We start from the raw sequence: 26,252 nt of genomic DNA, 5'->3' as shown, positions 1-26,252 counted from the left end.
GTTAGTGGGTGGTGCAAATTCCCTGTCCAATAGGGAAAAAGTTCCTAGGTGTAATCCTGCCCACTTTGACATTTCCTGGGGCTGTGGTCCTAAACAATCCCACAGTGCCCTGCTCTACCAAAGTCTAGCATGGTATAATCTTTCTTGCTTGGTCAGAGCTCTCAGCACACCCCTGACAGGTGAACAAGGAAATGAGAAACTCCTTCTGCAAACCAGTTCTGGGACAGATTTTCCCCCCACTGGGACTGTTACTACACTGGCTAATTAGACGATGGTAGTAGCAGTCCTAGGTGTGACCACATTTGCCTGTCGCAGGAGATGCCCTTTTGAAGCTAGTGCAGTTGATGAGCACATTCTCCAGGCCATTCTGTCAGAAGTAGGTCACATCTCCTCTCAGTCAAGTCTCGTTTGTTCCCCTTCCTGGAAGCCATTCACACCTCCCAGCAGGCAGCCAGTTGTGGATTAACTCTGAATAGGCTACTAGAGGCTATAGGCAGGAAAATGGCAACGCTCTAAAAGTGGTATTTAATAAATAATAATTTAGATTCCAACTCGACCATCAGACTGGATTTTAAATTCCTACTGATTTGAGACCTTGAACACTGGTATGGGTCTAGCTATTCCCAAACTGAAGTTATGCATTATGATGTGTTATAATGTAACCTAGTTCTTTTCTATGGGACAGCCAGACTTGCCACAGTAAAAAAACAACTTTGGAGATTTCTCGCTGAATATTTAGGGTCTACTTTAGAAGTGACTTAGCAGAATTCTAAAGGAAGGTTTAGGCATAGGAAAATGCTTATTGTGCCCAGTCGAATTTGAGGTTTCAAAAAAGGCATACGTGAAATCATGCTTTGACTTGTCACTTCAGTGGTAGCACAATAGGTGCTGCAGTCCACTAGTAACATTTAACTTGCAGGCACTCAGAGTACAACATACTAGGGACTAACAGGTAGGCTAAACATGCCAATCAGCAATTAGCCAATTGTACATGTACATGTTTTAGGATCAAAGCACATGCACTGTAGCCTGGTTCGAGTCGAAAAACAGAATCATCAGTACAAAATGTTGGGGGTCAGGGGGGCTGGTGGGGAGGAGAGCATTCAAAAATAGGTCTTTCGTTACAAACAGTAAATAATTAAAACAAGCAGAGAGCAAGAACTGACTTTACAGGGGATGCAGGACTAAAATAATCAATGTCCAAAACTAAGCAGAGCAAGAGAGATGGATACAAAGCCTGCAACTGCTTCCTGCTAGAAAGAGAAATATGTGTACCTGCGCCAGATATTGAGCAATCAGCTTATTGCCTACATAGGCTCCTGCTGTCAGACTTTGCCTCATAAAACGTAGTTAATTTGTCCCAAAATAATGCTTTAAAGGTACATTTAGCATCACCCTCAATTTTAATATCTGAGTGATATAGTCTATCTTGAGGACGCAACCGTAATAAATGTTTCAGTTGCTTTCGCTATCAGAAATTGGTGGAGAGTTTGGCATACTATGGTGACTTCTGCCATGCTTTCGAAGAGAGTCACCAGCCAACTCCTGTTCAGGAGGAGGGTTCTCACTGTCAGTTACATATTTAGCAGTGAAAACTGCAAGTTTCTTTTTCTGAAATGGGGGTTTATATGGAGGAGGCCTGTCCTACTTCTTCACCTTATGTCAGAGGAGCGTGGTGTTTCTCCTTTTGGTTTCACGTACTCTTCTTGTCTACGGTCAGATAGCCCTCCTCTGTCGTACTGTTGATCAGATGATTCCTGAAAGGAATGAGGAGAACACGTATCAGATGCCTTATACCTGTCTGGAGTCTATTTTAGTGCGATCACGAAAATTGTATTGTCTTTTAGTGGACTCCTGGGGTGGAGAACCTCCATGTTGTCTAGATTTATCCCATGGTTTTTTAGCAAACTCATTGGCTGGTCTGGCATCCTTGTCTGAGGCAGGCTTGTCAGGTGGTGGTACTGAAGGTCTGGTTGCAAAACTATTGCATCCTAAAGACATATATGTATTAGCAATGATAACTGACAACTCCCGTGTGCGGTCAACTACTGCCACCGCGGCAAGTCACTGGTGTATAGCCAAAGATGCAGCTTCACCTTTAACAATAGAAACAAGCATTTGCAATGCAATAGGTCTCGCATTCACGCGAGTTTAAGCTATTGGCATTGTAAATGACACTGCCTTTTATTTAAGTTTTATAAAAGAAAACAAAAATAAAAGGCATTGTTATTTGTAATGTGAGTAGCTCAAACTTGCGTAAATGCGAGACCTATTGCATTGCAAATGCTTGTTCTGCAAATGTAGAGGGGAGTAGAATTACGTGTTGTCAAGTAGAGTGGAAATATGCAGAGTGAAATTATGATGTGTGGGGTGAAATTATGTGGCATGAAAGTATGTTGAGTGGCTTGGAACTGTGTGGCATGGAGCTGAATTGTGAGATGTGGAATTCTTTGGCGTGGTGTGGCATAGACTGCAATTGTATGGAAATGAATTATGTTACCTGGAGTTAAATTATGTGGCATGGTGTGGAATTAAGGGATGTGGTGTGGAATTAATTGGCATGGCGTGGAGTAGGATTATATGGTGTGGTGTGGAATTGTGTGGAGTGGAATTGTGTGGCATAGAATTGTGTGGCATGGAATTGTGTTGAGAGGAATGGAAGTATGTGTCATGGAATGGAGTGGAAATATGTGGCATGGAATGAAATTATGTGGTGGACTTGAATTATGTGCCGCTAAGTGGAATTATATTATTGAGTGGATTCATTAATAGTGGAGTGGAATTATGTGGCATGGAATTACGTTCCAAGGAGTGTAATTATGTGGTATGGCATGGAATTAATTGGTGTGGATTTGTGTGGTGTGGCCTAGAATTGTGGGGTGTTGAGGGAAATTGTGAGACATGGAATTGTGTGGCGTGGTATGCAATTGTGTGACATGGAGTGCAATTCGGCGGAGAGGAAGTATGGGGGTGGAGTGGAATTATATGATGTGGTGTGGAATTATGGGGTGTGGTATGGAATTATGTGGCATGCAATTGTGTGCCATGGAATGGAATTATGTGGTGTGGGTTTATGATAAGTGGAGAGCACTTTATGTGGCATGGAATTATGTGGAGTGGAATTATTTTGCATTCACTGAGATAGACATGTTACTGTGTGGCGTGAACTACAATTATGTGACGTGGTGTGCAATTGTGTGGAGAGGAATTCAGTGCCGTGAAGTGGAATTATGTGACATGGTGTGAAATCAAGTGGTGTGGCATAGAATTAGGTGGCAAGGAGTGGAATTATGCTCCGTGGAGTAGAATTATGAGATGTGACATGGAATGGTCTGGCATGGAATTGTCTGGTGTGAAATTATGTAGGTTTGGGGAGATTAAATTCAGGTGGTACAATGTGGAATTATGTGGTATGGAGTGGAATTATGTCTCATGGAGTGGAATTATGTAGCATGATGTGGAGTCGTGATGTTGCATGGAGTGAAATTATGTGGGATGGAGTTGAATTGTGTGGCATGGAATTGTGGGGTGTTGACTAGTGGAATTATGTGGTGTAGATTAGAATTAGGTGGCGTGAAATTATGTGGAGAAGAATTGTGTTGCATGGAATTGTTTGGCATGGTATTGTGCGGCATTGAGAGGATTGGAATTATGCGACATGGAGTGGAATTATGTGGCTTGGATTGGAAATATGAGGGTGGAGTGCACTTAGGTGACATGGAGTTGAATTGTGTGGTTCAGAATTGTGTTGCATGGAGTGTAATTGTGTTGACTGGAGTGGAATTGTGCAACGTGGAATTGTGTGGCGTGAAATGCAATTGTGTGATGTGGAGTGCAATTGGGTGACATGGAGTGTCACTGAGTGGAGTGGAAATCATATAGCATGGAGTGGAATTATGTGACATGGTAATGAATTGTGTGGTGTTTAGTGGAATTACGTGCCGTGGAATTATGTGGCATGGAGCCGAATTATGTTGATTTGAATTGTGTGGCATGGCATTACATGCCATGGATTGGCTTTAAGTGGCGCAGAATTTTTTGGCATGGAATTGTGTGGTGTGAAATTGTATGGCGTGCAATTGTGTGCCATGGAGTGAAATTTTGAGACATGGAATTGTGAGGAGTACCACTGTGTGACATGGAGTGCAATTGTGTGGAGTGGGATTAAGTGATGTGGAGTGGAATTATGTGACGTGGTGTGGAATTATGTGGTGTGGAGTGAAAGTGTGTGGCATATAGTAGAATTATGTGGCATGGATTTATGTGATGTGCAATTGTGTCACATGGCAAGGAATTGAGTTGAGTGGAAATATGTTGATCTGAATTATGTGGCACGAAAGGGAAGAGGCATTATGTGACACAGAGTGGAATTATGTTGTAGGAAGTGAAATTATGTGGCATAGTATGTGGCATGATGTGGAATTATATGTTGTGCACTGAAGTGGAATTATGTGGTATGGAGTAGAATTATGTGGCATGGAATTGTGTGAGTGGAAATTCGTGGCATGAGTGGAATTATGAGATGTGGAATTGTGTTGCATGGAACTGCGAGGCCTTGAGTGGTGTGGAATTATGTGGCATGGGGTGAAATGATGTGGTATGGAGTGGATTGAAAATAGGTGGAGTGGAATTATGTGACTTGGAGGGGTAATATATGGCATGAAATTATGTGGTGTGGAGTTGAATTACGTTGCGTGGAACTTGGTTGCGTGGGATTCTGTGGTGTGGAGTCGAATTGTGAGACATGGAATTGTGCAGCATGGAGAGCAATTGTGTGGCATGAAGGGCAGATGTGTAACTTGGAGTGCAATTGTGTGATGTGGAATGCCATTGTGTGGAGTGGAGTCATGTAGGGAGGAGTGGAATTATGTTACACTTTGTTGAATTATGTGGTGTTCTGTCAAATTATGTGGCATGATGTGGAGTGGCATTATGTGATGTGGAGTAGAATTATGTGACATAGAATTGTGTAGCATGGCGTGGAATTGTGTTGCATTGAGTGGTGTAAAATTATGTGGCATATAATAAAGCATAATTATGTATAGAGGTCATTTAAGTGCCTGCTGCTTGTTTCCTCTGACAGATGGTCACTTGAGAGCAATGTATCGGAGTTTGGAGCTGATCAATAACGTGTCCACAGGAGGGGAAACAGCAATTAAGGAGGATGTCTCTGTCTCCCTTCACGCCCAGGGAGGAGGGAGATGGGAGCAGAGCATCAAAGGACTGGGTGAGAAGGGAGGGGGGAATGCAAGGGTCAAAGCGGCGAAAGTGAAAGTAATCGAGCAGAGCATCAAAGGACTGGGTGAGAAGGGAGGGGGGAATGCAATTAGCAGAGGAGCAGCTGTGCACGTGCATGTGATCTCGTGCACTCAAGGTTTAGGCCAGCCAAAAGTGTGGGTAGCACTTTGAAAATCCCACATATAAAATGTCTCTTCGAGCCTTTGGCTCGCGAGACCTAAAAAAGATTTGGTAGACAAAGGGAAAATTGCCCATGAGTTTTATCCTCAAATCGAGGGCAGGACCTGCCCCATGATCATTTTGCATTTGTTTGGGGACATTGAGTAGAAAAGCCATCGAGGGAGTGCCATGACAATGAGTATAGACTGTGGCAAAAATAAGCCCCCACTGTGTTGCAGTCGGCTAGAGTGGGAATCAGTCCAGTGGGTAAGGACATAGTCAAAATTATGTGCTTATCTTGTGGTCCCGTAAGAGGAAACACAGCTTCAAGTTGATCGATTTTTTGTGCATTCCAAAACGGTATTTCCTCATGATAAGTGGGTTGTTTCCCCATAACTAAATGAACAATTACAGCACTTATTACAGGTGCTGCAGGCAACTGGGCTTGTGCTTGCAGGACAAGTCTAACTGGACCAGCTAGTAATGGATGTCAAATAAATTGAGATACCTGTCTATATAGTACAAGAACATTATCCAAAGCACAGATTTGTAATAGATTCAAATTACATATCTGTACATGGTGTATATCCAGTCAAAGCCGGCCAAGTGGCCCAATCATTACAGAATGGACTCATTCGAACTGGCCCAGGCACATGGGGAAGGGTGCTATTAAACCAAGTCTGGTGCTCCCAGACTGTAAGAGGAATTTCAACAAGATCATAAGGTTGTTATGCTGCAGGTGCCTGAGGCATAGTGTATTCATGAAAAGTGTTAGCGTCCACAGACGGAAATATGATCCAGGAATGGAAAAAAACTTCAAAATCGGAATACCGCGCCCTCTTCTACAACAAAATTCCATATTGTTGTAAATGGGGATATACTGCTGGATGGCAGTTGGCCCAATCGCAATAGGTTGTGCCATACGTAACTGTAGAACGGATTCAAAATGTAGCACAAACTGGGTATAAAACCCTTTTACCATTCAAGCTTGAAAAACCAACAGAACTATGTGTTACCAAAAAACTGTGGAGGATCACCAACGCAACGGATGTCTCCGATACAAAGGTGCAAAGGTATTGTGCACAAGCACTACTCAGGGTTCCCAAAAGTAAGTACCTGACCAAAACGTTGGTGGCGCAATTGTGCACATTTCTCCAAATAATGAGGGGCAAGACTCTTTCGCTCATAGGTAAGTTCATATCCTAAGAAAAGAACACGGAGAAAAGCTATGTTAGATTTTTAAAAGTTGAACTCGTAGTCAGGTTCTGTAAATCCGTTATTATGCAATCCACTCTCGCCAAGAATCAACACAATTCATGCTGCATAAACTCCTGGGCTATTTTTATAGCCTATAGGCAGTTGAGCATAGTGCATTTGAAAGCCTCGGGCACCAGTAGGAGATAATATAAATACATGTTTAAAAAAATTGCTAACACAAACCCACCTTAGGCTCCTGCTGCACTCTTGGAGAGGGGTGCACATGTTACATAGAGGTGAGTCCATGTTATAAATCACACACAGAGGAGACACGTTGCACTCACGGGTTCAAATTCAATCAATTTAATCGCAAGGACGCGTTTCGGTGTGAGCCTTCTTCAAGCTTCCTTACAATCAAAGCAGCACAAACTTTAACAGCATTAAAAACAAATGATGCGTTCCAAATGGATGGGCAGTCATTGCAAATAAGAGAGGAGTGCTGCTCCTTCAATGTCGGACTAATGTCCTTTTCCAGCCATTTCAGTGTAGTTCTATTTACATAAAACCAAATGGCGACACTGATGATTTTCTTATTCCAGTCTGCATGACAAATGCTCAATTTTAGCCTACACATAGTCACACTCAAAACAAGTGTTCACAGTTCATTCTTTCCTGAAATGGCTTATATTCAGCAGTTCTCAGTTTTCAAAATGGAAGCTTGATGCACAGCATCCTTTCTTAAAAATGCGGCGTTACTGCTGAAATAACTTATTATAAATATTCATGGAAAAAAACAAAGGTTACAGAGACGTTATAGTTAGGCTGACATTTTACTCGTACAAAACCAGAGAAATTCAGCAGTTATAGTTAGCTGAGCTAACTATAACTCGCGCCCCCGCAATGCACTGCTGATGATGTCATGTAGTGACTACTCTGGGACAATTGAGTAGAAACATTTGTTTATTGGCAACCTTGTATAGCTATGGTGTGAAAGTGTGAGCACAACTGCTGCTACACCGCATCTGACCCGCCAACATTCTCTTACATCAATTAAGAACAAGGAATATTCTAAACACTTTACATTCTATATTCTTCCTACTATTACCACATTACTCCACATCCTTCTTCTTTAATTAAAACACACCCATACGCCCATATAAAAAAAAAAAATAAGAAACAAAGAGGGAAGGAAAGAGAAAGAAGAAAAAGAAACAAAAAAATATATAGCAACTTAAGTGGCACAAACATAGTCTTCAAGTTTCTTGGGTTTCACAAGTTTCTACCAAAACTGCTAGGTCTTTCTTCTTTAGAAGAACAAGTTTGATTTCCAGAACAGATTATAGCATTACTATCATTGCAATGCTCAATACTTTGATCAGAATCAGAACTGTTTACAGGAAGTACATCTTGATCGTTGGTGGGATTGATAGTAACCCACCAATACTTATCAAATCTATTACAAACATTTACATCGAGACTTTTTTTTACATGCATCAAGGTTTTTGACAATTGCTAGTCTGCTCATCTGATAAATTGAACCATCTTCTAGCTCCACTATGTCCTGTTCACATGGACTACTTTCTTGGGTGAACTAAACCTGTTTTTTCCTTTTACAATTTTCCTACTGGATTTTACGCGTACCCATTGACCCTTTTGAATATTTACCTTTTTTACACCATACTTTTTGTTAAAATACATTTTGTTCTTTTGTTGAGAGTTCAACATGCAGCTTTTTACATCTTTCACCCGCCATTCAACTTTCTTCCCTTTATTCATCCAACCAGGATTGACTTTTGAAAGGGGTATTCTACCTCTCATAATGCCAAAAGGACTATTACCAGTTGAATCATGAATGGTGACTCTGTAGTTCCAAAGCATTTTTATTAACTCTACTTCAAGTTTTTTTTTGTTTTGCATAGCCATATGCAGAGTACCTTTAATAACTCTGAACTCTTTTTATGACAGCCTTACCCCTAGGATGATAGAGTGCTGCAAATGTATGATTAATGCCAGCATATTCCATAAAGTTCTTGAGTTCCAAAGATTTAAACTGAACACAGTTATCAGTAAGTGAAGATTTGGGAAAGACTTTTCTAAGAAATATGTTCTCCAGAAACTTAATCACTGAACGAGTGTCTACTTTCAACACAACGTCCAATTCCAACAATTTAGAAAACATATCCATAAGGACAATGATGAATTTTAGTGAACCATCACTCCACAATACAGGTCCCATTATGTCTAAGGCTGTATCTTCCCATGGCATGTTGGGGCAGCCCAAAGAACTTAGTGGAGGATTAAGGGTCTTCTGAGGTGTATCTGCTGCTTCACATTCCATGCATGATCTGACAAAACGTTCAGTTTCACAATCAATTTGTGGCCACCAATATAAGGATTTAAACTCACGTTTCGTACGTGCTATACCAGGATGTCCCTCATGACAAAGTGAAATTATTTTACTCCTCAATTCAGAAGGCGGAATTATTTTTTCACCTCTCAACACAAACATACCTTCAATTCCCAATTCATCTCTTACCTCCCAAAATGCTCTTAACTCACCTATAAGTTCTGTTTTGACAAACTCTCCCCAACCATTTTCAATTTTGTTTTTAACATTTTCTAAAACTTTATCTTTAATCTGTGCATCTTCCCACTCCTTTTCTTGCAACCCTTTACAATCATCACTGACAAAAATACCAGCTACATACTCCTCATTCCAAGCAATAGAGTCAATTTCCCTAAGAGGCAAAGACATTCTGCTTAAAAAATTAATAGTCATCTTCCCGGGAACATATTGCACAAATAAAGTTGTGTAAACGAATAGATAGTCTTGCAATTCTAGCAGATGCCCTCGATAAACCATCGGTGGATAATACTTTTGTCAATGGTTTATGGTCTGTTCTAACAATAAATTCTCTTCCCCACACAAATTTTCTGAAGTGCTCGAGAGTACACACGCAATCTAGTGTCTCTCTTTCTTTGACCGAATACTTCTCTTCAGTAGGTGACAATGATCTGGAGGCAAACGCTATAACATTTTCGCCTCCCTTATCATTGCTTTGAGTGAGCACAGCACCCAACCCTTTTCCACTTGCATCTCTGGTAATAAACGTTGTTGCGGATGGATTAAATCCTTTCAAAGTAGGAGATTTAGCAATTGCAGATTTAATATCCAAGAATGATTCTTGACATTGGCTTGACCGTTCGAATCTACTCTTGTTTTTTAGTAAAGCACGTATTTCATGTGTTTTCTCTGAGCACTTCTCAACAAATTTTGAATAATACTCCGCTAAACCCAATAATGAACGAAGTTCATCCTTGTTTTTAGGTGAGGGAGCATTAACAACAACTCCAACTAACTTTTCCTTTGGTTTAATACCTTCACGACCAATTTAATGTCCTAGATACATTACATTTGTTCCAGCAAATTTACATTTGTTAATTTCACCAGTTAGACCCCTTTTATTTAATACATGTAAAACCTCTCTCAATATGTCATCATGGTGTTTTTTAGTTTTTCCCATGATTAAAATATCATCTTGAAAAAACACTACATCTTGGATGTCACCAAACAGCTGTGTCATGAGTTTTTGAAAGACTGCTGCCACCGACGCTAATCCGACCAGCATACGACGGAATTGAAAACATTCAAAAGGTGTACAAAAAGCAGTTAAGTGTTTACTCTCAGGATCCAACATTATCTGATGATACGCAGAAGATAAATCAAATGTGGAAAACCACTTTGCATCTCTAGTTAATGACATTTCATCAATACGAGGTAATGGAAATTGGTATTCTATGATGTTATTTAATCCCCTTAAATCAACACATTAGCGAACCTTGCCATTGGCACGTCTGGCAACGACCAACGGAGAAACCCACTCTGAAGCCTCCACTGGTTTGTTTATATGTGCATTCAACAATTTATCCAACTCCAATTTAACTTCGTCCCTCACAATGAAAGGGATATTCCGTGTCTTGTGGATTTTAAGAATTGCATTCTGTTTCAGTCTTATGGAATGAGAAAATCCTTTCAATTTACCAACCTTACTGTTGAATACATTTGGATATTCTTCTAAATCTCATTTTTTGTATCTTCTAAATCTCATTTTTTGTATCTTCTGCTTCACACGCTACAAGTACCTGTTCTGGACTATTGGTATCAAGAATTATGTTGAGTTTACGTTGATCTTTCCACCCCAGAACAGATGGTCCATCCTTAGCTACATATAATTTGCATAGGGCATGTCTGCTCTTGAACCTAAAACAAGTTGTCGGACTCCATTGATCTCTATCCTCTCACCTGTGTAACTCTCAGGATTAATATCCGATTTCTCCAACTGATTCCCTATTGCTGAACTGAAATGTTTCAACAATACACTTTCAGCAATAATTATATATGGCGAACCAGAATCAGCAGCTACTTGCAATGATACGCCTCCAAAAGAAACCCAACACAAAGTTTACTATCTCCTTCACCTGAGATTTTCAAAACTACATTTTTCTTTGAGTCGTACTTAACACTAGTATCATTATGACTGTCGTCGGAGGAAGATTCCTCAGTGTCACTCTCTCTCTCACACATGCAACTTTATTTCTTCTTTTGTTGTCCTTACATTTGCATGCTCTAGCAAAATGCCCTATTAAACCACATTCTAAACATTTTGCAGATTTAGCCGGACACCTGTAAAAATTGGCGGAGTGCAAAGTGCTACCACAGCGATAGCAAGCATAGTAAAAAAAATGTTTTATCTCAAACGCTCACCTTTCTTCTTATCTTTTCTTTCATTTTTCTGATTCAATTTTGAGTGAATTTATTTTTACCATCTGAAATTTTGTTAACTGTTTCACTACTCTCTTTCTTCTCACTAGCAAGGGTAACTTTAGCACAACGCTCTGATAAGTCAGCTTTCTTAACAATAGCCATAATATCTTTTAAGCTAGACTCACCCTCCACCCACAATCTATCTTGAATAGCTTTGTTTTTTGCATACATGACGGTTTGGTCTCTTATAAATTCATCATGAAGATTTCCAAATCTACAAGTAATTGATAATTTCCTTAAAGCTGCTACATAATCTTCGATGGATTCATGATTTCTTTGAAAAAAAGCATGGCGCATAACTCCTATACAAACTGTGGGAGAAAAGTGCTCATCAAGATCTGATAAAGCTTCTTTACATACATCAATATCACCAGGCCTATCACGTTTTTGCAGTTCACAGAAAAGACAGAGTCCTTCAGGACCTAGACAGTACATCAACATTCTTTTCTTTCTTTCAAGAGAGAAAGATCCACTGCAGTCTTCAAGATTTGCAATATAATTTAAAAAATATTCTTTCCATTCATTCCATTGTATTACAGGCTCTCCTGAAAATTATAAGAATTCCCTTGGTGAGTTAAGATGTAATACTGAATCACCCCGTGGAGGTGCTTCTGCAGTGGACATCTCACAAGTAAAGTCATGTAAGGCTGAGTTTGCAGGATAAGTACAGATGCTCAATAACTGAAAAAATATATATGCTGTAGAAAGAAATGTACTTATTGGCTAAGTCACTATCAAATTCTTGCCAAAAAGAATAACACGATGCACTCCCCGTGTGGAAAATCACATCAGTTTCCAAGAGGTGATGTTCGTTGTGACGATCCGATGTGTTTCCTTTACTGCAGTTTCCAAGATGGAGTCACGTTGGGGTTACAACCCGCGTACTGACGTCCACACGTCAATCCTTGTAATGCGTCCACCAATGTGGTCGCATAGAAGGCAGAATCTTCAAGGATGAGACTTGCAAAGAGTGCGGCTCGTGCCAATGGAGCGTTTGACCTTGAAAACGAAACAACTTCATGCAGTGACGGTTGTCAGCTCGCGACTACATGCAGTTAAGTCGTAAATCATGCCAAAAAGAAAATTCGTTTTTTTCAAAAGATTCAAGCGCTTACCACGATGCGCACACAGTTGCCGTCTCTTCCTCCGGGCAGTTCTCTTTCTTTTGAAACACCGCAGCTAATCAAACGTGAGACATTCCGCAATCCTCTTCAGACATGTCTCAATCAGCAGTGGGTTCACACTAGGTTACCTCCGCTCATCGCCAAATTCTGTAGTAAATACTCTGGGACAATTGAGTAGATATATTCTTTTATTGGCAACCTCATATAGCTATGGTGTGAAGGTGTGAGCACAACCGCTGCTACACCGCATCTGACCCGCCAACATTCTCTTACATCAATTAAGAAGAAGGAATATTCTAAACACTCTACATTCAATATTCTGCTACTTACCACATTACTACACGTCACATATTATATTACTTATGACATGGTCAGTGACATCACAGATGACATCTCAAATGACATCACTGATTACATCATCCACATATTCTCTGATGCACATACTCACACCCTAATTTAACCTTTCATACACCCACTTCAAAATTCAGATTACCATTCTCGAAACTATAGACACACCAATACCAGTTAGTACATACCCACTCACCGATTCATAGGTCTACACACACATCCACTCACCCATACAGCCACTCATACACACAGTCACTCACCAATACAGCCACTGATATATGCACTCATACAGACACTCACACACCGCCACTCACCCATTGAGTTACTCACACACCCAGAGTCAATTACACTGCCATTTACTCACCTATACAGTTATACACACACTACCTTGCTTATTCATACAGATACTAACACATACTTACTCCCTTAAAACATGCAGCTCCCTCTACCCAAAAAGCAATTCTGCTCTTGCTTCCATGAAGCGAAGCAGAGTTTGCTATGGCATGGCGGGAGCAGTGCTCCTGCCATACCATAGCAAAGTGCAATGTCCCAGGGGTGGGCACACCGGGACATTGCTGGAGCCAGCCCTAGGTTGTAGCGGTCCCCAGGGCCATTTACAGCTCCAGGAGGGGGGCCGCGCTGCCCCTCTACCATCTTTAAAATAGCCCTGGGAGGTGGCAGTCCCGGGGGCTGGGTGGGGGGGGGGGCTCGAGCCCCCTTCATGCATCTTTCTAAATTTAGCCCTGGGGAGGTGGTGGTCCCCAGGGCTTGCAGGGGCCTGCGCGAGCCCCCGCATCTCATTTTCAAATTGCCCCCTGGACCTGGCCCCCTGGGGCTTCAAGGAAACAGTGCAGGAGCTTGCGCTTTATTTTTGTGTGTTACGGCTGGATTCATGGATCATGGATCCAACGCGAATTCTGCTGAATTATATATTTGTTTTTTATGCTTTTATTTGGCCCTGGGGGTCCCTGTGGGTCCCCCTGAGCAGGCTTAGGGGTCAGGGTGTTTCACGCCCTGCTCCCTTTTCTTAATTGTAATGCTTTTTACTGTACCTTTTTCCATGTGACTCAGTTCAACCGAGTCACAAGATGGCTGCCAAGACTTCCCGGTTTGAAGTGTTGGCAGCCAATCAGATCTCAGGCACGAGATCGGGAGGGTTGGCGGATCCTCCGCGGCCATATTTGTATATCTGAAATACATTTCTCAGGAACTACTGAACGGATTTACACCATTTAACAAAAAGAGTGCACTCTGGACCAGGAGCGACCTTTCTAACAAATTTGGTGTAATTACGTTCAGCAGTTCGGGCTGTACCCCCCTTTTTCTCAGCCCCCGCTTCACAGATCACCCGGAAATTTTCAAGACAGCAGCTAAAGTGAGTGGGCCATTAAATTTGAAACTGTTGCACAAATTTGTCAAACGATGCCAAAGATATTGGCAAAAGAAAAAACGCTTTTTGAATAGAAACAAGGTCCTAGCTATAACTACCTACTGGCGACTGCCAGTAGGTAATATTATATATCTCCCTGACACCCCAGGCCCCATTGAGGGGGCACCCAAAAAAAATGGCAACAAATGTTGTGATCCCACGAGATCTTAGAAAAAAATGGCGGCCGACAAGCATTTAATCAGATTATGGTGCAGGGAGCCTACTCCCCTGGCTGTCTTTAGAAAGGTGGGGCTGCGTGACCCCCTCTCTCCAAGCCATACAAGTTCTAAGGGAGCCCACCCAAGAGGTCAACATTCATTTGTATGCACACCTCCCTCATAGCCTCTAAAGGCCCCAGGGAGCCCACCACATGACCAAATGGCTTAACATGGAGAGGAGGTTGCAAGGCCTCCCTCCCCAAGCCTGAAAAGGCCACCAGAAGATTTCTTTAAAGGAGGGGGGGGGCAACGTCCCCCATTTCTGTGCCATTAATGGCCCTGGGGACCCCATTCCCAAGCGTTGGCTCACTGGCTATGGCCTGGGGTGTCCATCCGCAGTACATAGCAGTTTACTTGCCCGCACCTGCAAGGGCAGGGAAACTTGCTTCCCCTTGCTTGAAGGGAGCATTTTTAAATCTGGGAGCAAACACCAAGCCTGCTCCTAGCTGGGGGGAGCATCAAAAATGCTCCCATCTACTGGGAGTGTACTTAAGATCTGTTTTCCTGCCCACAGTGATGCAGGCAAGGAAACAGATCTAAAAACTGCTCAGGCTGGATGTAGGGAGTCGGCTGATGCCTCCAACAATAGTATGGTGGGTGCCCTGGATGGGCGCCCACCTTTAAGGTGCTAGCCCGGGGGATGGGTCCATGGGGCTGGAACCGGCCTGCATACCCCCATCCCGTTTATATTTATGCCGGTCCCCAGGGGATAGGGTCCCCGGACTGAAATCAGGCCAGGAGGGGGCGTGTACTCCAATTCAGAATAATGCCAGGTACCTGTGGATGCAGTCACCGGGGCCGAAAAGTGCCAAGCCCTGCGGGATGGGGTCACCAGGGTCGAAATAGGCCCAGGGAATGGCGCCACATGCCCCCCTCCATCTTGAAACTGGTGCCATGCCCTGGGGGATGGGTATCACCCCAGGGAGGGAGGCCATGTGCCCCCACCCACTTCAAAACAGTGCTGGGCTCCAGGGTATGGGGTCACCAGAGCCAAATCTTTCTCAGGAGGGGGGGGGGCATGCTACCCCTCTAATATTAATGCTGGGACCAGATGTTAGAATCCCCGGAGTCGAACCGGCCTGGCCCGGGAAGCGGGTCCATGTGCCCCCCACCCCTAATATTAATGCCATGCCCTGGGAATGAGGTCCCTGGGTCTAGAATGGGTCTGGGGAGGGGGGCTGGGTGCCCCTGTCAAACTGGTACCAGGGCTCAAAGATTGGCTCCTCTGGGTCAAAATCAGCCCAGGGAGGAGGGTTCACGTGCCCTGCCCTCCCCGTAAAAATGTTTCCGGGTCCCTGGGACTGAAATTGGCCCAGTGATGGGGCATCATGCCCCCTCCATTGACAAGTGCACCGGGCCCGGAGGTCTGATGGGCTCAAATCAGGCTGGGGAGGGGGCAGTGTACCCCCTTCCCATAAATATTACACTGGGCCCCAGGGGGGTGAGGTCCCCAGGGCCAAAATCGTCCCGCCGAAGGGGGTGGGGCACCTGCACCCCCTCCTCTACATTTAAAAGGCTGACGATGAGGTACCCAGAGCAGAGCTAAGCTTGGAAAGGGGGGCCACAGGGTCCCCTCCCCAATATTTAAATAAGGAGCCACAAGGAATAGGGTCCCTGGGGCCAATAAAAGTTCAGAGAGGGGGCCATTCGGCCCCCCTCCACTTTAATTAAAAAAATGTTTGTTGTTTTAAAAAGACTGTGGGGATGTGGTCCCCAGGGCCAAGCCCTATGGCCAACCCCCTATTGCGCACAGCCAAAAACTGTGCGCAGTGTGGGGTTGGCTGAATGGAGGGTGTTTACGGGCCTGGCTCAAAGCTGTGCGCGGCGGGGTTGCATTTACAGATGGCAATTAGGTATTCATTTACAATTAAAAAAAAAAATTACAAAATATTTGCGTAACAGTATAGTTAGTAAGCCTGGGCAAAGCACTACGCTAGCATAGTGTGCGAAGTTTGTGCTACTCCGCACTACGCGAATTGCACGTAGCACAGTGCAAACACGCGTAGCGTAGTGCAGTGGTCATTTTTTGCTTGCTCGCGGTCCTCAACGTCAAGTTGGCAACCGCGAGCAAGCAAAATGACATCCCGGCGAGACTTTTTCCTCGTTCGCGATCAGCAACATCAAGTTGCCGATCGCGAGCGTGGAAAATAAACCTCCCGGCGAGATTCTCAACGCGGGGAGGTCCGGTTTCTCATTGAGAGTGGTCGCATATGCTCGCGATCCCTCGCGATGAGAAACTACCAGTCCGCATTGAGAAAGCTGCCGCTCGAGTAAAAATCTACTCGAGCAGCAGAAAACTACAGCTCGCACTGTGCAAGATGCCGTTTTCAATGATTGCACAGTGCCGGATGCTTGTCCGCACTGTGCAATCATTGAAAACGGCATCTTGCACAGTGCGAACAGGGTACTGCGTAGCTCGCGTAGTGCGAAGTGCACTTTGCATAGCTACGCGTAGTGCTACTTCATGAACTACGCCCAGGGTTATTAGTTAGATGTGACAAAAGGATTTTTTTTTAACCAAAAAACCTTAGAAATTCACTGAAAAAACAAAAAGGTTAAAGTAACATTATAGTTGGGTGAATATGTCAGTGATAACATTAACGTTTTGAACGGAAAAAAAACCTCAAAGAATTACCAGTTATAGTTAGCAGCCCTAATTATAACTTCCGCACCCGCCATGCACTGCTTTTGACCCCACATATGACATCCCTCATGACAAGTTCTATGACATCACTGATGACATCATACAAGATTCGTTGTCCCACGTATTGCTGTATAAATCACTATGGCATTAGCGGTCTGACAGCAAGTACGAAACAGCTCAGGAGAAGATCAGACATCATTACTACCAATACAGAAACAACTCCCTTAGGTCTTCAAAACAAGCATTATGTGCACCGTTGCCCCTATAGCATACACTTTACACGTGGCATATAGTTCACATTCACAATCAACCACAGTTATATTGGAAATCCTGATTGAGTACGATGTTCAATCTGTATATAACTGTTCAGAGAAAGCCAAAATAGTGAATGCCAATTCCAAAACAAATGCCCTATTACAGACAGCTTTTATCTGCATCAAACCCCTGACACACACTTAACCTGTCTGCAGAGCACACAGAGCAATGGTCACATACGCCAGTTACAGTTGTGATTCTATGTAAAGGTGTGTGAAAGAGGAACACGGTTGTCAAAATATTGACAAGGCAAAATTAAAAGACAATACAGTGCTGACAGGTGAGTGTGTGCATTGCGTGTTGGGGGTGAAGTGCAGGAGAGAATGAAAACAGTGCTCTGAGGGGGAGAAATAGATGCAGGGGATATATAGAGGATTTTGGAAAGATGTGGAAGGGCATTAAGTGTCTAACATAGAACGCAGATGAGAGCTGCGTGAAGGGGAGAATTGAGACACTCCGAAGACTACTATCCCTTACACAGACATCAGTAATGTGTAATTCACAGTCTAATAGTTTCAGAATTGAAACACTTTTTACAATAATTATTTTCAACAAATCATTGTTACTCATTGCCATTAAAGAGCTAACCACCACTCACAATGTCAAGAGACCAGGCTGGTTTTGGGTGTATGTCAGTTGTCAATGCTTTAAATGAGGGCAAAATAATGCAGGTACTCATTTAAATGTGGTGAGGGTGTGGGGCTTGGGGGTGGGGCTTAGGGCCAGACATGCCAATACTTATTGACTTTGATACTACTTGCAGCACATACCAAAACATATGAGAAATGTCTTTCAATAAACAAAGCAGGTTTGTTTACTCATTACACAAAACGAAAGCCAAACGCGTCGATATTTTAACATTACCTTCTTTTGTAATATGTGCAACATCAATACTGTTAATCGCACAATTCTATATATTGAGTGACACAGAAAGAAACAAGCAGACATGCACACACACAAAGCATTCCACACATTTCCTTTAATATAACTTCCGAGAGTATCTCTATTCTCTCCCCCTTCCTCTAGTTTTTCTCTCACACAAAAACAATCACAGGCAAGCAGACAAACATACACAGACACTTAACAAAAGAATCAAGTGGGATTAAAGCCATTTGAACCTGGTTACCTCCCACGGCTTTCTTAATTATGCTGTCACAAGGCTGCCTCGATGTCGGTGTTTGCAACCCAGCATGATGGTGAACACCCGGATGGTATGCAAATGAGCCCACGCTGAATTGTTCAGCTGGGCTCGGCTCAGGTCTACAGAAGTGCCTTGCCTATCAAAGAAAGGCCGTCAGCACCAGCGTTTCATGAGTACCGGTACTCTCCTCGGCAGTAGAGAAGTGCCGGTACTCACAGTGATAAATCTAAGAAGTGCCGGTACTCAGTACCGGTGAGTACCGGCCAATTTAACCCCTTCAGTGCCCATGACGAGCTGGACTCGTCATGGGCCGCGGTGGCGCTGTGCCCATGACGAGTCCAGCTCGTCATAGACCCCGCCCGCTAATGCAACGGCCGGCACTGGGCGGGGAAAGGGGCGGGCACTGAAGGGGTTAAAGCACTGGTTGTTGTGTCATATATCTGTATATAAAAACAGAAAGCTCAGAAAGGCATCAAAATACTGGTTGGGTGGCACTATATGTGTACACCAAGCCCTTAATTACATAGACTACATAGCTTTTAGGGCCCCATCACCTTTATTCACCACTTAAAGCATGGCTGCCGAAATTTCATATTACTTATGTGCGACATTTTCATGATTTCAGTGTACTTACGAGTGATATTCAATAACCAAATGTGTGATACTTAGAGTGACACTTTCTTGCGAGCAAAACCAAGCAATTAAGTCCATGGAAACTTATAAATATCAGAAATTACACACAACTGAGCAGAGAGAAACTCTAAGAAGATCTTGAAACTGCTGCAAAGCGCCTGAAGTGGAAGGGCACTAACCTAGTGCCTTTAAGGATTACAAGGTGTAATAGTCACATCAACCATACTAGTAGGCAGTATATTTTAGGAGTGTTTGGTCTGAAGAAGCACAAAACTCAGGATTTAAAACGTACCACAGTGGTTGAGGGTAGCTTTACTAAGAAGGATGTATTTCTACCTAAACAAACCCCTTTTAGCAACATTAACACAATGAAATACTCAGGGAAAAAATTGAGTTCTAACCGATACCATGCAGCTCTTGGATTAAAGGTCTTAGGTCACTGAGCTATATTAGGATTGTGACTTATGAACTGCAAGTAACAAAAGGATCTCTGTGACAAAAGCAGCAACCTGTTCAGCTACACACAAAATATAGTTCTGTGAACTGTGCAAGTTCTTTGAAGCAGGTACATTAACCCTCTGCGCTACTTTATGGTGCGTCAGAACTGCCACTAGATAAAATTCTGATGTCTCTCCAGAAGGAACATGAATTATCTTGACATTTTTATTGTTGCATGAAAACTGCTGGACACACAAGGTACTCTGTAGCAGGTGTTTCCCATTATAGTTATTCCTAAACACAGTGCCCACCAGCTTGGTGCCAGGTGCAGCAGAACCCATTGTATCGACCTAAAGCAGGCCATGCCCATCATAGCCCAGCCTGTAGTTTGTAACTGCACACTTTGACTTACTGGGACGTCTGTGGACTCACACTGCTGACAGCTGCTCTGTCACTGTCATGTTGGAGTGAGTTGCCGTCCCGTCCAGAGATCACAAATCCTTCCGGGGCAGCTCAGCTGATAGGCTGGCACAGATGATGGTCCTCTCTGCAGTGCGCTGCTCTGTAAGTTGCTGTGAGAGCTATCCATCATGGTGTGAGACGCTGTCTTCAGATCCGTGCTGTGTGACTTTAAAGACCCTGTCAGTACCTACTCTTATCGTGACCAGACAAGCAAAGCTGACCCAACAAAAAACACACACGCAGCACATGTGGAGGACACTTCTTCAGAGTGCTGTTGTCCTTTCAAACTTTACAAATGCGGGGGCGGCAACGATTATAAAAGCAGTGGCAGCAGTGATGCTATAAACTTGTTCTTGTTCCTGCAGTCACCTGTAGGCTGTACACTTTTGTACCACTTTTCTGTTGCTTCCTTGCCTAACATTGTCCAGCGGACAGCTTAGCACAATCTAGTAGACAGGCAGCTGGCTACACACTGCCATGATGAGGGACACAGTGCGTGGATCTCATTAAAACACTAGTACTCAGGTCTCTGCAGCACAATGTGCACAACACTCATTACACTGCTATTAATGCAACTCCTCTTGACAGTTGTGGTCACTTCCAGGTGGTGTCAATGTGCTAACAATGCGTAACTATGCATTTTAATGCGGTGATGCGGACCACCATACTTAAATTCTCTAATCTAACCCCTGATGCATGGCACTTGACAGGAATGTTAAAGCCCTGGTATTACTATTAGGGGAGAGGATGTGGCGTACGGGCCAGAGCTGCCTACTTCGGCACTGAGGAAGCAGGTTCGAGTTTCGACGTTGGTTCAACATCCTGTAACTGGGAAAAATCACTTAATCTCCTCGTGCCTACCAAAAATGCATGAGTAATGTAACTGTTGCTCATGTAAAACGCTTGGGTCGAAATTGCGTTATGTAAAACACCCCCATTTTTAGGTCTCGCGAGCCAACGGCTCGAAGAGACATTTTATAAGTGGGATTTTCAAAGTGCTACCCACAGTCTTTTGGCTGGCCTAAACCTTGAGTGCACGATCACATGCACGTACAGCTGCTCCTCTGCTCATTGCATTCCCCCTTCCCTTCTCACCCAGCCCTTTGATGCTCTGCTCGATTACTTTCACTTTAGCCGCTTTGACCCTTGCATTTCCCCCTCCCTGCTCACCCAGCCCTTTGATGCTCTGCTCCATTACTTTCACTTTCGCCGCTTTGATGTTTGATCGCAAACGCGATCACTTCCGCTTGTTTTTAATTACTTTAGTTTACTTCACTTGCAGGAAATGTTCTAATTTTGTGTTATGTAAAAGCGGGTAACAGGTCTGTCAGCACCGGGCCCTCTACCAGCCGAGTTCTTTGATATGCGTTAAACATACCGACATTAATGTGTGGAATACTTCCGTGTTTACACAACTGCATTTCTCCCCCCCCCCCCCTATGTCCTCTAGCCATTCTCTCCTCCCTTTCCTGCTCGTTCTCCCTCTTGTATGTCCTTTGGTCCTTCTCTCCTCCCTTTCCTGCTGTTTCTCCTTCCCCGCTGTCCTACTGTCTACGCTTTCATACTCTCCTGTGTAGTGTCTTCTGTACAGTTTCCTGACGATTGCCTAGTCCCTTCTAGTCTCTATTCTTTTACCTTTCCCCTATGATCTGTCACCCCCTATGTTCGTCGCTTGCTGCTCTGTTCCTCTCCCGTCACTCCTTTCTCTTTCAGTTGCAGCAACACTCTAGTGCCCGAAGTTACATATTACATAGCATAGCCTAATCCTTACACATGGCACTTTTGCACAGCGTTCTGATCCCGTTCCCTCTGTTCCTCTCAAATCTCATTCTCTGAAAACTGCATCTTATTTCCTCTGTTTTCTCTCCTGACTCGTTCTCATTCACGTATGCACTCAAGAGGATACACAACTTGCCGTCAGCCAGCTTTGCCTTTGACATGCATTGGTTGTGTTAACTCACCCTCCCAGCCCCCGCCATTGTTTTTAACAACTCATCCTGCTTTTAAACCACCACCTCCTCCTCCCGCTCTCTGCTGATTAACCCACCCCACTTCTTCAGCCACCTCCTGCGCCCTCATTTGTGTCCCCGAATGTATTGGAGTGCTTCCTGCAAGCTATTTACTTCACGCACAAAAATCTGGGGTTTCCACAATTCACAGCTACTTTTCAGTATTAAGACACTAATCCCACTGCTGCGCCGGATAGTGCCCCGTCACCAGGCACCTTAATTCCACATGAAAACACACTTACAAACACAGGGCAAAATGCAAAGTACTGTGGTGTGGGAGGGAGGGGAGTGCGCACAAGCCCAAAGACGTGCAAGCCCACTCCATTCATCAGCTTTTGGATGTGTTAAAATCCACAGTAGTTTAATGCACCATAACATAGCATAACATAACAAAACATAGCCTAGCCTAACATAAAATAACAGCATAACATAACAGAAGATAGCCTAACATAACAAAACATACCATTACATAACATAATAAAACATAGCCTAGCGTTGCATACCATTGCATAGCATACCATAACTTAACCCCTTCGCTGCTGCGGACATTCCGCCGCAGCGCTGGGGGGGGCAGGGGGGCAGCGCGGTGGGCCTGTGCTCATGACGGAGCCGCTCCGTCATGAGCCACGGTTGACCTGTGCTCATGACGGAACGGTTCCGTCATGACTCCGCCCATTTGCGTTGTCCCCCCGCACAGGCGGGGAAACAGCGCCGCGTAGGCGGAGCGGCCGCCAACGGGCGTGTCATGACGGAACCGTTCCGTCATGAGCACACGGCAACCGTGGCTCATGACGGAACGGTTCCGTCATGAGCGGGGAAGGGGTTAACAAAACATAACATAGCATAACAAAACATAACATAGTATAGCATAACATAACATAGTATAGCATAACAAAACAAAGCATAGCATAACAAAACAAAGCATAGCATAACAAAACAAAGCATAGCATAACAAAACACAACAAAACATAGCATAGCATCACAAAACATAGCATAGCATAACAAAGCATAGCATAGCAAAACACAACAAAGCATAGCATAGCAAAACATAGTATAGCATAACAAAACAAAACAAAAAATAGCATAGCAACAAAACATATCCAAACAAAACATAGCATAACAAAACAAAACATAGCATAGCATAACAAAACATAGCATAGCATAGCATAACAAAAAATAGCATATCAAAACAAAGCATAACATAGCATAGCATAACAAAATAAAACATAGCATAGCATGAAAAAACACAAAACACAGCATTACAAAACATAGTATAGCATAACAAAACACAACAAAACATACCATAGCATAACAAAGCATAGCATAGCAAAACAAAACATAGCATAACAAAACATAGCATACCAAAACACAACAAAACATAGCATAGCATAGCAAAACAAAACATAGCATAGCATAACAAAACACAACAAAACATAGCATAACAAAACAAAGCACAGCATAGCAAAACACAAAAAAACAGCATAGCATAAGAAAACATAGCATAGCATAACAAAACACAACATAGCATAGCATAACAAAACATAGCATAGCATAACAAAACACAACAAAACATAGCATAGCATAACAAAACACAACAAAACAAAACATCATAGCATAACATAACAAAACATAGCATAGCAAAACACAACAAAACATAGCAGAGCATAACAAAACATAGCATAGCATAACAAAACACAACAAAACATAGCATAGCATAACAAAACATAGCATAGCATAACAAAACAAAGCATAGCATAGCAAAACATAGTATAGCATAACAAAACACAACAAAACATAGCATAACAAAACAAAACATAGCATAGCATAACAAAACACAACGTAGCATAGCATAACAAAACATAGCATAACATAACAAAACACAACAAAACATAGCATAGCATAACAAAACAAACATAGCATAACAAAGCATAGCATAACAAAACACAAGAAAACATAGCATAACAAAACATATAGCATAACATAACAAAACATAGCATAGCAACACACAACAAAACATAGCATAGCATAACAAAACACAACAAAACAAAGCATAGCATAACAAAACATAGCATAGCATAACAAAACATAGCATAGCAAAACACAACAAAGCATAGCATAACAAAACAAAACATAGCATAGCATAACAAAACATAGCATAGCATAACAAAACAAAACATAGCATAACAAAACATAGCATACACAAAACATAGCATAACAAAACATAGCATTGCATAGCATAACATAAGAAAACATAGCATTAAGTTAGATAAACTCATAGTAGCGGGCTAGCTAGCTTTAACGGCCAGTGAGTGTAAGCAACTCCGTCAACCCAGAAGCAGTCACTCGGTCACCTTTGCTCTTGTATTGCAGTGGCTTCGTTTATTAAACAGTGCCCATATTTATACTGTTAGCACTTTACTTGTGCAAATTTCAGGGCTCACAAAACTTTATTGAATCGAAATTCACAACTGAGGCTGTTAAGTTCGTGCTATATAAAACCCTAAGGATAAATAAAAAACATTGCCATTTACAATGTGAATAGCTCCAACAAACACAAGACCTTTTTCAAAGTACAAAACATTGCCATTTACAATACCGATAGCTCCAGCTCCAACAAATGCGAGACCTATCGCATTTCCAATGCTTGTTTTTTTTTGCATTACAGTGACATGTTTTGCCGGGTAAAACAGGCCCTGTTGATGTTAAGAACCAGGCTAAGGGGCAACAGTGGTTGTGGCCTGCGCAACTATTTAGTAGGAACCTAAAGGATGCAGAGGTCATTGCGTGCAAGATTTGGACAATCAATGTCTAATACGTCCAGACAGCTGAACGTTATAAAAGGCACGTTTTTCGCTCCTCTTGTGATAGTACAGCCAACTCTGTGTCCTGAGCTCAGGCACGGGGCGGAGCTGTCTGAGACGAATATGGTGGGCGGGTACAAAGCGGGCTCCCGGATTGGGCAAGAGACAAAGCGTGCGCTGCAGCACCTACAGATGTAAACAGCTCGGTTACCCCAGTGACCCACTTTCGCGTAGTCCCATGCGCTTACCTTGAGGTCCGCTCCCTCGGAGGCAGCAGCCTCCAGATCTTGCAGCAGGTCGGTCCTCAAGTCCAATAAAAATTTGACCCCGCCGGGCGCGGCACTGAGGTGCGTGAAGAGCAGCCGGTATCGGGGACACAGGTGATAGCGCAGGCGGTCCTCAGCATGCAGCACGGCGGCAGTCCCGCGGTCCTGAACTTGCAGCACGACAGCGCACAGTTCGGCCACTCTGCCGTGCTCCCGTCCGAAGTTCGTCGCCAAGGTGCGCAAGAGCCCGGAGCGGTCAGCGGGCTCAAGCTTTCGGTAACTGGTAATGAAATCCTGGTTTTGCAGTTCAGGCGGCGGAGGATTCCGTCCCCGAGCTTCGTACAGGGGCAGTTGAGGAACACAGCGGCTCAGAAGTTCATCCATGGTCAGAGAGCGACGGGAGGGCAACGTGCCCAAGAGCAGACAAGCTTTGCGGAGGGAGAGCAAGTTCATGGCGTACGCGGTCTATAGCAGATCAGCTGTGTACCGTGCGACTTCCTGGTCCGCCATTAACGAACCGTCAAAGCCGTTGCTAAGCTTTAGCCAATCAAATGCAATGTTGTATGCATGTCGCGTACGCATACCCGCCATGTTGAGTGTGGCACTGTCATTAGATGTGATATTGACACATGCTGTGTTTTTTTTAACGCATCAAGTGAGACGCTGATCTCCTGCCTCTTACAATACTCAACGCGGCAATGTCATTCAAGGAATATTAATTTCTTTCTATAATATATGGTCGTTATTTTACAGACCGCCCAGTACCTCGGTTAGTAAAGCAATACTAGGTGTTTAACGTGCATACCGGCTGGGAGGGCTAGTGCGAGATCTGGCAAAGTTTACTACTTTGAATAGCAGTTAGTGAGCAGCAGTTACCAAAATACTAAGGATTTGCATATGCTCCAAAATCTTCAAAGAAAGTCTCTGATTATTCTTGCATCTAAATGAGTTAGCGTTTCCCTTTGACTCCGTGCAACCTGCCATTCTGGTGAGACGGACTGCTTT

The 26,252-nt window shown here is 43.4% G+C and overlaps 1 protein-coding gene across 2 annotated transcripts in view; it reads right to left on the bottom strand.

Annotated features, from left to right (window-relative positions):
* MLYCD (malonyl-CoA decarboxylase) overlaps positions 1–25,772 on the bottom strand; it is a 470,115-nt gene extending 444,343 nt beyond the window's left edge. Inside the window, exon 1 of one of the 2 annotated variants that reach the window (XM_085637829.1) lies at positions 25,230–25,772. In XM_085637829.1, coding sequence (XP_085493955.1) covers positions 25,230–25,700 — 471 coding nt within the window. In that variant the 5' untranslated portion in view covers positions 25,701–25,772. The remainder of the gene's footprint in view (positions 1–25,229) is intronic. The other variant, XM_085637830.1, reaches the window with a different exon arrangement.
* Between the last annotated feature and the right edge of the window lie 480 nt (positions 25,773–26,252).

The sequence above is a fragment of the Triturus cristatus genome, chromosome 12 (assembly GCF_964204655.1).
Source record: "Triturus cristatus chromosome 12, aTriCri1.1, whole genome shotgun sequence".
Lineage (NCBI taxonomy): Eukaryota > Metazoa > Chordata > Amphibia > Caudata > Salamandridae > Triturus > Triturus cristatus.
This window is presented reverse-complemented; position numbering and strand designations above follow the sequence as displayed.